Here is a 16,819-nt window from a genome sequence, read left to right as displayed (position 1 = left end):
CTCCTTGGCAGTTCAGCCTAACGATTCAATGTCATGTTTGTTTCCAAGCCACCGGTTGCTTAACTTCAGTACTTAGCATTAGTGTTTATTTTCAGAGCTGAAGTCATTTGTTGAGATGTGAGTCACGCCAGGGTTTAGCTGTTTACCCTGAACAGTATGTGCAGAGGACTTAGCTTCTCTTTGGCTCTTTGGGGTTTCCTAGTTCCGTTTCCTCTCTTTCAGAAGCCATCAGTTTTGCTGGGAAGCACCGTGGAAGGGTGGATGTCTGTATATGGTCAAGTTACCATCCTGCTCTGAAATGAGTATTGATCTAAGCTTATGTTCCTGTCCTTAAGGGACAGCTTCTTAAAATAATATTTATTCTTAAATGTTATTTATTCTTCAGTTAGTATTTACTGTCTCACGTAGCAAACAGAGTTCTGTCTAAGTTCTCTTTGTGTTATGTGGTGTCCAGTAATGCCTTTACCTCACCTATGGCTGCATCAGAGGAAAGATCTGTGATCTCATCCTGTTCCCGGTACACTTCAACAATGCCATTACTGTTCAATCCACAGGGGTCAGAATTGGAGTTGGAAGTGTTTCAAAGAGATAAATCTTAGTTTTTCAAAGAGACATTTCAGTTGTCTGGTGTTACAGATCGACTGCTTTCCTCCTGAGGTAGATGTGGCATGAAACCTTCCTCTCTAGTCTGTTTCTTGTGGGCTTCTCCAGGGTGATAGAGATGTCCTGGGGTTTTCCTGCACCTATTAGGAGGAAGTTCTTCACAGAGAGAGTGGTTTGCCTTCAGAATGGGCTGCCCAGAGAGGTGGTGGAATTGCCATCCCTGGAGGTGTTCAAGAAAAGACTGGATCTTTATGGGCTTGGCAGATTCTCTTTGGTCACTGTGGGCTGCTTCCTTCCAGTGCAGCCTATGCAATCAGACTCACAGGTGCAGGTTGTGGTGTGAGGCAACCTCACAGTGGAAGGTGTCCAGAGAAGGGCGACGAAGGCCTGAGAGCCTGGAGCACAGGCCTGGAGCACAGCCCTGTGAGGAGAGGCTGAGGGAGCTGGGGGAGTGCAGCCTGCAGCAGAGGAGGCTCAGGGCAGAGCTCACTGCTGTCTGCAGCTACCTGAAGGGAGGCTGCAGCCAGGTGGGGATCAGTCTCTTCTTCCAGACAACCAGCAACAGAACAAGGGCACAGAGTCTCAAGTGTGTCCAGAGCAGGGCCAGGAGGACGCTCAGAGGGCTGGAGCAGCTCTGCTGTGAGGACAGAGTGAAGGAGTTGGGGCTGCTCAGTCTGGAGAGAGGAGGCTCCGAGGTGACCTTCTTGTGGCCTTTCCGTGTCCGAAGGAGGCCTACAGAAATGCTGGGGAGAGACTTTCCAGGCCTCCCTAGTGCTGGGGCAAAGCTGGAGATGGGCAGCTTCAAGCTAGATGTGAGGAGGAAGCTCTGCACCATGAGAGTGGTGAAAGCCTGGAGTGGGCTTCCCAGGGAGGTGGTTGAGGCCCTGCCCCTGGAGGTGTTTGAGGCCAGGCCGGATGAGGCTGTGGGCAGCCTGCTCTAGGGAAGGGTGTCCCTGCCCATGGCAGGGGGTTGGAACTGGCTGATCCTCGTGGTCCCTTCCAACCCTGACTGATTCTATGATTCTAAGTTGTCCTGGGGAGGTCTAGGCTGGATGTTAGGAGGGAGATCTTCCCAGAGAGAGTGATTGGCATTGGAATGGGCTGCCCAGGGAGGTGGTGGAGTGGCTGTCCCTGGAGGTGTTGAAGCAAAGCCTGGATGAGGCACTTAGTGCCATGGTCTGGTTGACTGGCTAGGGCTGGGTGCTAGGTTGGACTGGATGAACTTTTCCAACCTGGTTGATTCCATGATTTTATTAGATGAATGTGGTCCAGCTGATTCTTCAACATAAGCAACATTATACAGCTAAACTGATGTCCAGACAACCTCAAAACCTTCAGGTGGTAATTTTCGAATGCCTCAGATGGGATTTCATGGTGAGTTCAGGAAGAAAGAAGTAGTGATTAATAATAATCTCTCTGAATTAGACTTGTGGCGTTGGCTATTGGGTGTCTGCTTTTGTTATCAACATTATGCTGCCTGCACCTCCTCAAAAAGCCAATGGACCTTAAACTTCATATCTCTCCTGTATTTATTACAAGAAACCAGTAATTAAAATGCTTGCTTTATAGCTTCTGCTTATAATTGTACATATAATTTCCATTTAAGCATCCAACCAGTGTAGAGCATTTATTATTTTACTCCCTGGAAAGGGGTAAAATACATTTTCTGTCCTTTTGGCCTGGAGAGCTCATGGCTCAAAACTAGGACAGTTGTCTTCTTACCAATTGCATCCTAATATAGAGTTCATTGCTGAGGAACATTTTAGCATTCCATTTCAGTGTAAACACTCTCTTTTCTACCATCCACTGTCCACAGTGCCTAAGACATTCTTCAGAAACATAGAATCATCGAATCAGTCAGGGTTGGAAGGGACCACGAGGATCATCTGGTTCCAACCCCCTGCCATGGGCAGGGACACCCTACCTTAGATCAGGCTGCCCACAGCCTCATCCAGCCTGGCCTTAAACACCTCCAGGGACAGGGCCTCAGCCACCTCCCTGGGCAACCCAGTCCAGGCTCTCACCACTCTCATGCTGAAAAACTTCCTCCTCGTGTCCAGCCTGAACCTACCCATCTCCAGCTTTGCTGCACTCCCCCTAGTCCTGTCACTCCCTGATAGCCTATAAAGTCCCTCCCCAGCTTTTTTGTAGGCCTCCTTCAGATACTGGAAGGCCACAATAAGGTCACCTCAGAGCCTCCTCTTTTCCAGACTGAACAGCCCAAACTCTCTGTCTGTCCTCATAGCAGAGCTGCTCCAGCCCTCTGATCACCCTCCTGGCCCTTCTCTGAACATGCTCCAGCATCTCCACATCCCTCTTGTAATAGGGGCTACAGAATTGGATGCAGTACTCCAGGTGGGAGTGTTTTCAGTGATGAGGAAGTCTTCTTCTTCCAGTACTCAGATCAGTGGTGAAACTCTTCTGGACCTCAGAGGAAAGAGGATTTTCCAAAGGCAATGATGAGCTGTTTTGATGTGCAGTATAAATTGCTTACCCTAAGGAGGCAGATTTAGTTTAGCATAACAGCATTTTATCAGATGTTAAAAATGGACAAAGTTACCTTATTTTAACACTTGAGAAGATGTTGTATGGTGTTCTGGTTTTGGGTCACACAACAGATTTTTGTTTGCAGATGGTAAATGTGGAAAATGTATGCTAAGCTTTGACTTGATGAGCAAAGAAGGTGCAGAGGCATTAATACTGTCGCTCTTCTCCAACTTCAGAGGGTTAGAGTGATTCTCTTTTATCAACAGATGTCTTTTGGGGCTTTTTCATTCCTATCTGCTCCAAAGCAGATACCTACTGCCTAAGGCATGCAACTGACAGATTCCTGGATGAACATCTCCTCATGAGGCCTTGGGAGACTCAGTCATTGAATTCAGTCCTGTTTTACAGTGTGTGGTTATTGCTTGTAAACAATCCTTCATGTTAATTAGAATGTCTCTGGTTACAGTCTAGAAAGAGTAAAATTAATTAGTGAATTAGGCAGCCATAAATGGGGACCTGGATGAGCTGGAGGACTGAGACCACGTGAAACTTGTGAAGTTCAACAGGGCCAAGTGCAAGTTCCTGCACCCGGGCTGGGGCAATCCTCGGTATCAGTCCAGGCAGGTGGATGAAGGGCTGGAGAGCAGCCCTGTGGAGAGGGACCTGGGGGTGCTGGTGGGTGCAGAGCTGGACATGAGCCAGCACCGAGCGCTGCCGGCCCAGAGCCAGCCTGCCCTGGGCTGATCCCCAGCAGCGTGGGCAGCCCAGGCAGGGAGGGGATTCTGCCTCTCTGCTGAGTCACCTCCTGCAGTGCTGGGGCCAGCTCTGGAGTCCTCAGCACAGACAAGGACCTGTAGGAGCAGGACCTGAGAAAGCCACAGCACTGCTGAAAGTGCTGGAAGCCCTCTGCTCTGAGGCCAGGCTGAGAGAGTTTGGGTTACTCAGCCTGGAGAAGAGAAGGCTCCAGGGAGACCTTCTGGTCGCCTCTCAGTTCTTACAAGAGCTGCTCAGAGAGATGAGGGCAGACTTTTGATCAGGGTCTGTTGTGAGAGGAGTGATGGTTCAAACATAAAGAGTCAGATTCAGACTAGAGAAGGATGAAATTTTTTACACTGAGGATGGTGAGACCCTGTCCCAGGCTGCCCAGAGAGGTGGGAGATGCCCCATCCCTGGAGCCATTCCAAGGCCAGGTTGTTTGGGCCTCTGAGTAACCTGCTCTAGCTGCAGCTGTCCCTGCTGACTGCAGGAGGCTTGCACTGGATTAGTTTTAAAAGTCCCTTCCAGTCCAAACTGTATTGATTGTGCAAAATCTGGTGATGCAGTCTGTAGTACCTCTGATACTTTCTTTAAGAGCAATCTAAAGTTTGTAAGCATTGTGCTTCCAATAATCAGTTCGTGTAAGCAGTTAAAGCCTACCGTGAGTGGTTGTTAGGAAGTCGTTCATGGTGGAATGAACTTCCACTTGTTGTTGTTCACTTCACCCAGAGCAAGAGATGGCTTTTTATTAATAACTAATTGTGAGAAGAGCATTTCAGTGTGCATTACTATATACTTCAATGCTGAAAATCACCTTATGGTTGATATTGAAGGAAGATTATGTGTAAGTGGCAGATAGATTTCATTACTCTGTGTGTGTGTGTTTTGAAGACCCTGAAGGCGTATAGGGGGGGCTTATGTGATGATTCCAGAGACATATAGCTTTGATTTTCACTCTCTTCTCTTCCCTGCAGGGCCAAGGCTTTCCGTGGAAAAAAGGTCCATGGAGAATACGACATAAAGGTGGAGCAGGTAATTAAATGACTTAATCTGAATGTTCTTTTTGTATAGGTGTATTTATACTAATGCATATATATGTATATACACACACACCTCCCAGGAGGGATTTAAAACATGCATAGATGTGATGCTGAAGGACGTGGTTTAGTGATGCCCTGGCAGTCTGTCAGTGCTGGGTTAATGGTTGGACTCTTTGATCTTAAGGATCTTTTCCAACCTAAATATTTGTATACACGTATATATAGTCCTTGGTACTTAAAATAACTTGAGAAGTTAAGTAGGAAATGTCAAAGATTTAAATAGATTTCATCCTTACATGGCTCTTTTTAGAGGAATCTGACTATAATTTGCCCAACATTAAAGGCATATATTGAAAAGTTGTTGCTTAGCGACAGCATTTCCTAGACACTCCATGAGTTGTTGCATTTCGTTAGCACTAATTCCTTCCCTCAAGAATATTCCCCCACTCTGGTTGTTGTGCAAGCACACAGGTTTTTCACAACCAGCCCTGAATAAATATGGAGGGAGAATTCAGGGTGCATTAGAATTATGGTTATTTCATTTGAGTTAGTGATCTCAAACTGGAGAAAAAATAACTCTCTTCACTGCTTCTCAGTCTTGGATTCTGCATATAGATGGTGCTGCAGTAAATTTCAATACTTGAACTGAATTGGTTTTGTCACTGGAATTTCCAAGTGAGGGGAAAGGAGCACTGACTGGGGATTCAGCATATCTAAATTCATTGTAATAGTACTGCATCCAGCTTTGCTCCACCCTTTGCATCACTGAGTATCTGCTGCTCTTCTTGGCTTGCACACATGGAGATCCTCAAGACTATTGAGGGAGAGATGAGAAAAAGAAGACAAGTTATTCTGTCCCAAAATGCCATTCACACTCGGATCAAACCACACACATGTGTGGTCTCTTTAGCAGAAGCTCTGTGCAAGCCAGGATTTCCTTCACATGATCTTTTGTAAGACCAGGATCTCTCTTAATCAGGAAGAGATCAAAAGTTTCTGAACCCTGCTAATCTCTTTGTAACATGTCTGCCACCACAGTCCTATACAAATAGAGTTATTAACTGCTTTAGTTAGTCTTTTGTTAATAGCAGAGAGCAGTCTTTTATTTTTACGCTACTTACTGTGACCTGTCTTAAAATACATCATTTTCTATGATCTACTAAGCTTTTAAGCTACAAAGTCTATATTGTGCATCCCTGTAATTTATTATTTGGAGATATCAGCTGCTTGCTGATCTCAGATTAAATAAATTTTAAATGATTCTTCACACTTGTCAGCTCTGACACAAATATTTCAGTGTCTCACCATCGGCATTCATTTTATAATAATATTAGAACTGCCCTTTGTGTTTATAGCACTGAAACACTGGTTCAGGAATGTATAGATGTGTATGGGACTGAATGGAGAGCCTTCTGTGCTTTGAATCAAGCACATACTTGAGCTGTTGAGTTAGACTGGTGGTTAGGGGAGTTCACACTTAGAGTTTTGGTTGGAAAAGATCTCTAAGATCAGCAGGTCCAACTGTCAACCCAACACCACCATGGCCATTAAACCATGTCCCCAAGTGCCATGTCCACACATTTCTCAAACACTTCTAGGGATGGTGACTCCACCAACTCTCTGGGCAGCCTGTTCCAATGCCTGACCACTCTTACAGGGGAGAAATTGTTCCTAATATCCAGCCTAACCCTGCCACAATTTCAGGCCACTTCCTCTCCTCCTATCACCTGATAATAAGGAGAAAAGACTAATCACCACCTCACTCCAATGTCTTTCAGGGAGCGGTAGAGAGCAATGGGGTCTCCACTCAGCCTCCTCATCTCCAGACTAGACAACCCCAGTTTTCTTAGATGCTCCTCACCAGCCCAGTTCTCCAGACCCTCCACCAGCTTTGTTGCCTTCCTCTGAGTCTGCTGCAGCCCCTCAATGTCCTTGTAGTGAGGGGCCCAAAACTGAACCCTGTATTGAAGGTGTGGCCTCACCAGTGCCAAGTACAGGGAGGCAATCACTGCCCTGGTCCTGCTGTCCACATTTGGCTTCCCTGAGCAGTGAATTCTAAAAGCCTTACACAGATTTCACTGAGGAAGACTTTCAGTGATACCATTTCTCAGGAGGAGACTAATGGGAATTCTGACACTCTCTATTCTCTTAGTGTCTGGGGTAGCAAAGACGCTTTTATTTATGCCCCAGAAGACAGCTGGCTGCATTTCAATTATTCTGCTGTGTAATGTTATTGTAAAGTGCCTTGAGAGCCTAAGCTGATGAAAGAGTGGGGATAAATGAAAAACATCCTGTCCTTTCCTTTCAAATAACTGTAGATTCAGAGTATGGAAGGGATTCCTTTTGAAAGTCCACATTTCCAGTCTGAGAAGATCCTTTTGAAAAAAGTCTTTCTTTGTGGATTTTGTGAGGCAATTGTTTGTCAGCCCCAGGTCTTTTTAAACTAGCAGAGTAAATGCACACAAAGGAAATAGAACAGAGCCTGTATCACCAAATCACAGAATGTTAGAGGTTGGAAGGGACCTCCAGAGATCAAGTCCAGCCTCCCTGCCAAAAGCAGGATCACCCAGGGTAGTCCACACAGCAATGCACCCAGGTGCCTTTTGAAAGCCTCCAGAGAAGGACACTTCATAACCCCCCTGGGCCCCACAGGGGTCAGTGTTGGGAACAATACTATTCGATATATTCATCGATAACCTGGAGGAGGGCACAGAAGACACTGTCAGCAGGTTTGCTGATGATACCACACTGGATGGAGTGGCTGACACACTGGAAGGTTGTGCTGCCATCTAGAGAGACTTAGCCTGGAGAGTTGGGCAGGAAGGAAATTAATGAAGTTCAACAAGGGCAAGGATAGTCTTTCAGTTGGGAAAGAACAACTCCATGGATCAGTATAGGTTGGGGACTGACCTGCTGGAGAGCAGTGAAGGGGAAAAGGACCTGGTGGATGAAAGATTGACCTTGAGCTAGCAATGTGCTCTTGTGGCCAAGAAGGCCAGTGCCATTCTGGAGTGTATTAGAAGGGCTGTGGTTAGCAGGTCAAGAGAGGTTCTTCTCCCTCTCTACTTTGCCCTGGTGAGGCCACATCTGGAATATTGTGTCCAGTTCAAGAAGGACCTCAGGGAGTCCAGCGCAGTGCCACAAAAATGATGAAAGGAACAGAAGATCTTCCTCATGAGGAGAGACTGAGGGAGCTGGGGCTGTGCTGGTTGGAGGAGGAGCCTGAGTGGTGACCTCATTCATGTTCATAAAGATGTAAAGGGTGGGTCCCAAAAGGATGTAGCCATTCTCTGCTTGGTGATGCCCAATGACAGGACAAGGGGCAGTGGTAGAAGCTGAGGTTTAGAAAGTTCCATGGAAACATGAGGATTTTTTTTCCCCTGTGAGGGTGGCAGAAATCTGGAACAGGCTGCCCAGGAGGGTGTGGAGTCTCCCTCTCTGGAAATATTCAAGACCTTCCTAGATGCATTCCTGCGTGATGTGGTATAGGTGATTCTGCTCTGGCAGTGGGGTTGGGCTGGATGATCTTTAGAGGTCCCTTCAAGCCCCTGACATTCTGTGATTCTGTGATGCATCATGTCAAATACTGTTGGATTAGCATGCTCTTGGTACTCATTATGTTCCCAATGTATGTTGTCAGCAGTTACTAATCCTTAAAAGGAGGGATTTAGGAAAATAAAGGTAAACTAAACCAGGCTGGCTAATGTGAGTCTTCTTTTCATAGGCAGAATTCTCAGAAATCAACTTGATAGCCCATGCTGATGGAAACTACGCAGTAGATGTCCAAGTGTTCCGAAATGGCACTAAAGTTGTCAGGTAAGAGATACTGAAAGGGTAACAGCAAAAAGCAATAAATGGCTTCATGTGTAAAAAGTGCTGGATGATCTTGTGTATATGTGTGATGGGGATTTTGACATCCTGCATACCTCAGTCATTGACATTGACCTTAGTCATTCACCTCCATAATCGGTCTACATCAAGAAAAGTGTGGCCAGCAGGCAGAGAGGGGTGATGCTCCCCCTCTGCATTGCTCTGGTGAGACCCTACCTTGAGTACTGCATCCATTGCTGGAGCCACTATGACAAGAAAGACATGGACATGCTGGAATGTGTCCAGATAAGGACCACAAGATTGATCAGAGGGCCAGAGCACCTCTTCTATGGAGACAGACTGGAAGAGTTGGGGTTGTTCAGAATGGAGAAGAGAAGGTTCCAAGGAGATGTTATTGTTGTCTTCCAGTATCTGAAGAGGGCTACAAGAAAGATGGTGAGAGACTTTTTAGGATGTCAGGTAGTGATGAGACTGGGGGGGAATGGATCCAAGCTAGAGGAGTATAGACCCAAACAGTGTTGCAGATGAGCAACATTTAATTCCACTGCTTTCAACTTTCTGTTGAAAGAGGCTAAGACATAGCACTTCTCTCGGGACAGTTCCTGGAACATGACTGTCTGACAGATTTCATTTTAAAAGCTTGAGATTTCCCAATAGGCTGTCTGGTCCAAAAAGAGGGATTATTCAAACTGAAGGTCCAAAAAGAGGGATTTTTCAAACTGAAGGCCCAAAAAAAAAGGATTTTTCAAACTGCAGGCAGAGTAATTTTACCTTGGTTTTCAGTGAGGACTTCAACAGCCTTGTAAATGTAAGGGGAGGAAATAGCAGTATGCTTGGGCAAAGTAAAACCTCAAATAAGTATTAGAAAATAATTTCAAGCAATCCTATACTTTATCTAATTTGTGAGGGTGAATCCTAATTTGGCCTAGTTTGGTGTAGTTGATAGGATTTAAGTGTAAGAGTTGTTTGGTTGCATACTTGCATTCAGAGAGGTGGATCAGGCCATGAAGAGTGACCTGGTTGTTTACTACTTCTGCTTATCTTTAGGCAAGAGAAAGAGTTGAGGGAGCTGGACAGCATACAGCATGTCTTGGATCTTTGTGGGTTTGCACAACATTTGTCCAAATAAAAGATTTGAGAATTTCTACTTACTCATAACTACTTAATCTCTTGTGTGTTCTAAAAATACTGCAGCTTAATGCAACAACCACTTATGCCAAATGCACAAGATTATTTCCTTTAGAAAAGTAAGAGATTTGATTATTTTGGGGGGCAGTTGGTTTTGTAATTTCTTTGTTTGATTGTTTTTTCCCCAGTGATATAGGTCTTGGAGCCAGGAAATCTTGATCCTGCTCCTTAGTAGCTTTTCTGTAGATGATTTTCCAAACAGGACAAAAATATTGAGGCTAAGTTAGTATCAAAGCATGTCAGTGCTTTATGTGAGTTGGGAACCTCCAGAAAAATAGCATCTGCAAAGACTGATATATGCAGTTTATGATAAAACTGATGCTAAGAAATGGAAAACTGTTGTGTCATCAGGTAACTGCTAGCAAGATGACAAAGGTTGGATAATATGATTGGGTTTTATAGAGAAGTCATTTCAGCTGATAGAACTACCTGCAGTCCATGAGTCTACTCTAATCTTTGTCAGCTATCTGCTACCTGGTTGATAGCTGTCTAAACAAGAGCCAGCGTGTGACCAGGTTGCCAAGAAGGCCACCAGTATCCTGGTCTGGATCAGCAATACTGTGGGCAGCAGGACCAGGGCAGCGATTGTGCCTCTGTACTGGGCACTGGTGAGGCTGCACCTGGAATACTGTGTTCAGTTTTGGGGCCCTCACTACAAGAAAGATAATGAGATGCTACAGCAAGTTGAGAGAAGGGTGATGAAGCTGGTGAAGGGTTTGAGAATGTGTCTGCTGAGGAGCAGCTGAGGGAACTGGGGTTGTTTAGTCTGGAGAAAAGGAGGCTGTGGGGAGACCTCATTGCTCTCTACAACTCCCTGTAAGGAAGTTGCAGTGAAGTAGAGGTTGCTGTCTTCTCCCAAGGAACAAGTGATGGGATGAGGAAACAGTTGCACCAAGGGAGGTTTAAGTTGGACATTAGAAAAAAAGTCTTCTCCAAAAGGATTTGCCAGGCCCTGATCCAGGCCTCCCAGGGCACCCCATCCCTGGAGGCATTTCAAAGCTGTGGAGATGTGGTGCTGAGGGATATGTTTTAGTGGTGACCTTGACTAAAAAGTCAAGTGACTAAAACCACCTTTAGTGGTGATCATCTTGAAGATCTCTTCCAACCAAAACAGGCTGAAGATTTTACGTGTTTGCAAGCTTTTCTGGTGCGTGTGAAGGATCTGCAGACATGCTGGGACTGCAGTTCCCTGATCCTATGATGATTGTTCTGGAGATACAGAATATTGTTGAAAAGACTAAATTATTTTTAATGAATTCTTTCTATCTTTAGGTAAGTGCCAGTCTTTATGTGGCCTGACGTTTGTTGCCTGATGCTTGGAATGTGCTTTTTCTGTTGCTATGTTTTTTCTAACGTCCAACCTAAGCCTCGCCTGATGCTACTTGAGGGAGCAACTTTGAGATCTACAGATATGTCTGTATCTATCTATAAATATTTTTGCATATACATAAAGATTTTTTTCAGTACCAGTTCCACATTTTTTTCACCAAATCATTGTTTTAAAGACTACTGTCTAAATCTAGAGTGGTGCCTTTAAGGAGATGTGCAACCCCCTTAGCATTGTTTTAAATGATGGAGGGAGTTTGTTTTACTGAGTGCTTTGCAGTTCTGATTAAGGCATCATTAATCCTCTGAGTATTACATTCATGCTATGTTGCTAAATTGACTTTCCTTGTTTCAGCAGTTCTTGGCAGACCACTATAAAAGCCAGACCATAGATTCTTAGAACTATGCTACAAATATGTTTTTGGAAACTTCTTAAAGGCCTACAACAAAGCTGGTGAGGGACTTGTAAGGATGTCAGGTAGTGATAGGACTAGAGGGAATGGAGCAAAACTAGAAGTGGGTAGATTCAGCTTGGATGGTAGGAAGAAGTTCTTCACCATAAGGGTGGTGAGACACTGGAACATGTTGCCCAGGTTGGTCATAGAAGCCTTATGCCTGGAAGTTTTCAAAGCCATGCTGGATGTAGCTCTGGGCAACCTGATCTAGTGTGAGGAGTCCCTGCCCATGGCAGGAGGTTTGGAACTGGTTGATCTTTGAGGTCCCTTCCAGCCCTAACAACTCAGATTCTGTGATTCTGTACAAGTTTTTCATATGATCCATAGTGTCGTTACAGTGATGCTTGACAGCAAATCTTACAGTGTTGCTTTTGCCAGGCAAAGCAGTAAAGTTGAAAGCCAACTTCAGAATCCACCTACTAAACTTTTGACTGCTGTGTTTAGGCTGGAATCCCCAAACTCCTGCAGCAATTAAAAACATTCATTTTAATTGGTTTTGTTTTGCTTTCCTGAATAATTTTATATTCTTCAGAGTTTTTCACTCCAGTTGTATTTATTCAAGACATGTAAATAATTACATTAATTTACTGCACTAATTTAATTTACTCTGCAGTGATACATCTTTCCAGGAGGTTAATAGCTTCAGGCTACTCAGTGCTTTTTCTACCTATAAAATTTAAATACCAAGGAGAATCTTTGAACAATTGAATTTAGGAGTGAATTGCCACTGTACTGGTGCCTGTGACCTGTTGTATCATGTCTCATGTTTTCCAGAACCTTCTTCAGTAACTAAATGTCAGAGTTTGGGTAAGGTGATTGTGGTGTCAGGCTGTTTCCAAAGGTGCATATGGTGATAGGACAAGAAGCTAATGAGGTTCAAAAGGTGAAGTCCTGATTAGATACAAGAGAGAAACAGGAAAAGAAAAAGTGCAGCTGCTAGTTTAGAAATTAATTTTGACAAGTGTCTTGATCAAAAGCTGAATTTATTATCTCCAGTTATGGTTTGTGAGCAAAGGGTTTGCTCCATCTTTTACTGTTTCTAAAACAGCCTCAGAGGAGCTGTGGCCAAAAAAACAGGAGGAGAAGCAGCAGCAGCAGCAGCTTGCCAAGCAGCTTTGGTTTCTGCTTTCTGTTTATTGTTGTTGAAGAACTGGTGTGCATAAATGAAGAACGTTCTATGATGTATCTTGCAATGGAAAAACGCTCTGAAAAGCCATAATAATTTGTCTGTCCTCTTAATAGAGTCCCATTATTAAGTGGCTGCTGCTGTTTCCTGAACAGCACTTAGGAAATGATGCAGATTTTCATAAAGCCATAACAATTCTTCCCATCTTTTAACATTTACCTTTCATTTGGGTGTTCTTTTAGCACTCCTCTATCCATCAACTAGACATTTTTCCCTTTAAATGTTTTGCTATTGAAGGCAAATCCGTTTGATTCTCGAGTGTTAGCAATGCATCTTTTTCTTGCCAGGTCATTCAGGCCTGATTTTGTCCTCGTTCGACAACATTCGTTCAGTATGGCAGAAAATGAAGACTTCCGCAACTTGATCATTGGAATGCAGTACGCAGGCATCCCCAGTGTCAACTCCCTGGAGTCCATCTATAACTTCTGTGACAAGCCCTGGGTGGTAAGTGATGTACCAAAAACCTTCTGCTGCAAAAAAAATTAAAGAATTGGTTTGCTTGCCTTTCATGAATATGAAGTATCAAACTGCAGTGTTTCTGGACAGCAATAGTGAAAGGAATAAAAAGCAAACCAAGATATGATGAAGGGACTGGAGCACTGCTTTATGAGGAAAGGCTGAGAGCCCTGGGGCTTTGTAGTCTGAAGAGCAGAAGACTGAGGGATCTAATAAATGTATATAAGTATCTGAGGGATGGGGGTCAGGAAGGGGCAAGGAGAGCCTCTTCTCACTTTTGTACCCTGTGAGAGGACAAGGGGCAATGGACGTAAACTACAGCACAGGAAGTTCTACCTCAACATGAGGAAGAACTTTACTGTAAGGATCACAGAGCACTGGAATAGACTGCCCAGGGAGGTTGTGGAGACTCCACAACCCTGTCTGGATGCATTCCTGGGCGACCTCTGGTAAATGATATGGTCCTGTTCTGGCAGGGGAGTTGGACTCAAAGATGTCCAGGTTTCCCTTCCAACCCCTAACATCCTGTGATCCTATGATGTTTTCAAAGAGACAGTGTAGGCAGTGTGGGGACAGAGAGAAAAATATTGGTAGTACAAATGATTAAAGGAGTGAGGAAACTAACGGAAAACCTATCCACTGCTGCCCAACTCAAGTGAGGAGAGTGTGTTTATTCACAATTTGTCTGGGAAAAGCAAGCTGAGAATATTTTTCATATTTGTGGTTTTGAATGCAATTTAAACAGACTTTTAGCCAGTGTTTTCCTCATGCTTCTGAAATTTTTGGGGCTAAGCTTTAGCAAGGAAATCTGAAGCTATTTGGTTTCCTCTTTTGAAAGCTCTTTTTATGCTCTTCTGCATATGGGGTAGGAGTTCTTCTTTTCAGTTACACTTAGAGCAATGGGCTACACTGGAGAACCACTGATATTTGCCAGTTTTAGTGTAGAAACCAACTGAAACCAATCCAGTTTTCCATTCCAGTCTCTGGAGTGATGGGAATAGAATTTAGTGATCTTTTTGATTCATGGGGAAGCTAATAGTAGTAGTCACAAGTAAAATGTGGTACTGTAAATGGAGACAATTCTTGGAGCAGTCCCCGTTCCTGTAATAAATACATTCTGTTGTCCAAGAGTTAATGAAACTTTATCAGAAGTTATTATACTATTCTACTAAGATAACTTGATTATTGTATTAAAGAATACTGCTTGTAATACATAGGGGAAGCTTCATCATTTTTCTCTCTGGTGTCTAGGTAAGAAAATAACATTTGTCAGTATTTTCCACACGGAAATTAAATTTTGCTCTACTCTTTCTTATTGCCTTCATAGAAGTAAAGAGTTATTTTGGTTGTAAAAGCACTCTAAGATCATCTAGTGCCACCATGGCCATTAAACCATGTTTCCAAGTGCCACACATTTCTTGAACATCTCCAGGGACAGTGACTCCACCACCTTCCTGGGCAGCCTGTTCCAATGCCTTGAAGATGTTTGGGGTTTTTTAACACTGAAAATCTTCCTCTTCAAACATTGTCAGCAGATTTGAACAAATATCTCCTGTAACTAATTTTATTATACTTTTATGTTGCAGTAAACCACACTGGGGAATAAATGATAGAGCATTTAGAGCTTCTTGGGATATATTGGATATTGCTGAATCCACTTATTTAATGCATCACATTTTCTATGCTGTGTGGCATTTCTTAATGCTTTGATTCATCGTGTGCAATAAAGCTGGGTGGTGAAGCAGTATCAGTAGCATTTACATGCAGTAATCACGCCGTAAAAGGTAAATGAATAATTTCTCCTTGCCATATCCTTCTGGTAACGCTGGAATCAGGGCTGTCATTCCAGCAAAGCAATAAAGATATCCCAGTCTTACCACTGGTCTTGTTGCACGTGAAGTTTCTGTGCTGATTTTTCCACTCATAACTGCATTTAGAATGACATAGAATCAACCAGGTTGGAAGAGACCTCCAAGATCATCCAGTCCAATCTAGCACCCAGCTCTATCCAGTCAACTAGACCATGGCACTAAGTGCCTCATCCAGCCTTTTCTTGAATACCTCCAGGGACAGTGACTCCACCACCTCCCTGGGCAGCCCATTCCAATGCCAATCACTCTCTCTGACAACAGCTTCCTCCTAACATCCAGCCTAGACCTCCCCTGGCACAACTTGAGACTGTCCCCCCTTGTTCTATTGCTGGTTGCCTGGCAGAAGAGGCCAACCCCCACCTGGCTACAGCCTCCCTTCAGGTAGTTGTAGACAGCAATGAGGTCACCCCTGAGCCTCCTTTTCCGCAGGCTAAACAACCCCAGCTCCCTCAAGCCTCTCCTCATAGGGTTTGTGTTCCAGGGAGTAGTAGGAATATTTACTATTTTGACTGGAAGACCTTGTGAAGCAAATAGAAGGGGATATGTGTAAAAAAAATTATGTTCCTTATCTTCTATTCTATACAGTGCACCTCAGAAACAAATAATAAAGTCTTATGCTTCTAATGCCTTCTTTCAGTTGAGAGTTATAGATAAATATAAAGAGGGAAGTACAGAAACTAAGTGGATGAACAGAAAGAGAGTGGAAACAAACCACAGATAAATAGGTAAAAATAGATAGCTGAGTTAAATATAGTGACAATATAATTTTAAATGATGTAAATTTAGTGACTATAATTTGAATGTAACTTTTAAATAGACTTGAATTCCCGTAGAGCTCTTTCAAGATGTGGCACAACAGCTCATGTTGAAATGTCTGTCTTCTGAAATGCCATATCTGTATCTTTGAGTTGAGCAAGCATTCTCATTTTTGGCTGAAATTTCTGTAGTTTGTCTTAGCCTAAATATCTATGAAATTATTTTTTTCAGCTGATTTAACTTTATTTCACTGTAGAGAAGAATCGTAGATATCTATTTTTTTCCCTCTCTGAGCTTTTCTACCTGGGCACTTCTGCATCTGGGCTTATCAATTAAAGAGAAATGTTGAGGTACTGGAATGTGTCCACAGAAGGGCAACAAAGCTGTTGAGAGGCCTGGAGCACAGCCCTGTGAGGAGAGGCTGAGGGAGCTGGGGGTGTGCAGCCTGCAGAAGAGGAGGCTCAGGGGTGACCTCATTGCTGTCTGCAACTACCTGAAGGGAGGCTGTAGCCAGGTGGGGTTGGTCTCTTCTGCCAGGCAACCAGCAACAGAACAAGGGGACACAGTCTCAAGTTGTGCCAGGGGAGGTCTAGGCTGGATGTTAGTAGGAAGCTGTTGCCAGAGAGAGTGATTGGCATTGGAATGGGCTGCCCAGGGAGGTGGTGGAGTCGCCATCCCTGGAGGTCTTCAAAAAGAGACTGAATCAGGCACTTAGTGCCATGGTCTAGTTGATTGGACAGGGCTGGGTGCTAGGTTGGACTGGATGATCTTGGAGGTCTCTCCCAACCTGGTTGATTCTATGATTCAAATAGGTTTACTTAAAAGTGTTCAAATTGCACACAGTCTGAGCAGGAGTCCATATCA

At 44.0% G+C, this 16,819-nt stretch overlaps 1 protein-coding gene across 2 annotated transcripts in view; it reads left to right on the top strand.

Annotated features, from left to right (window-relative positions):
• Positions 1–16,819, top strand: part of SYN2 (synapsin II) — a 197,614-nt gene that overhangs the window by 69,703 nt on the left and 111,092 nt on the right. For both annotated transcript variants that reach the window (XM_064156345.1, XM_064156344.1), the window contains exons 2-4: positions 4,821–4,878; positions 8,611–8,702; positions 13,160–13,316. In XM_064156345.1, the coding sequence (XP_064012415.1) occupies positions 4,821–4,878; positions 8,611–8,702; positions 13,160–13,316 (307 nt within the window). The remainder of the gene's footprint in view (positions 1–4,820; positions 4,879–8,610; positions 8,703–13,159; positions 13,317–16,819) is intronic.

Source organism: Pogoniulus pusillus, chromosome 16 (assembly GCF_015220805.1).
Source record: "Pogoniulus pusillus isolate bPogPus1 chromosome 16, bPogPus1.pri, whole genome shotgun sequence".
Taxonomy (NCBI): Eukaryota; Metazoa; Chordata; class Aves; order Piciformes; family Lybiidae; genus Pogoniulus; species Pogoniulus pusillus.
The sequence above is the reverse complement of the archived record's forward strand: the minus strand, read 5'-3'. Positions and strand labels throughout refer to the sequence as shown.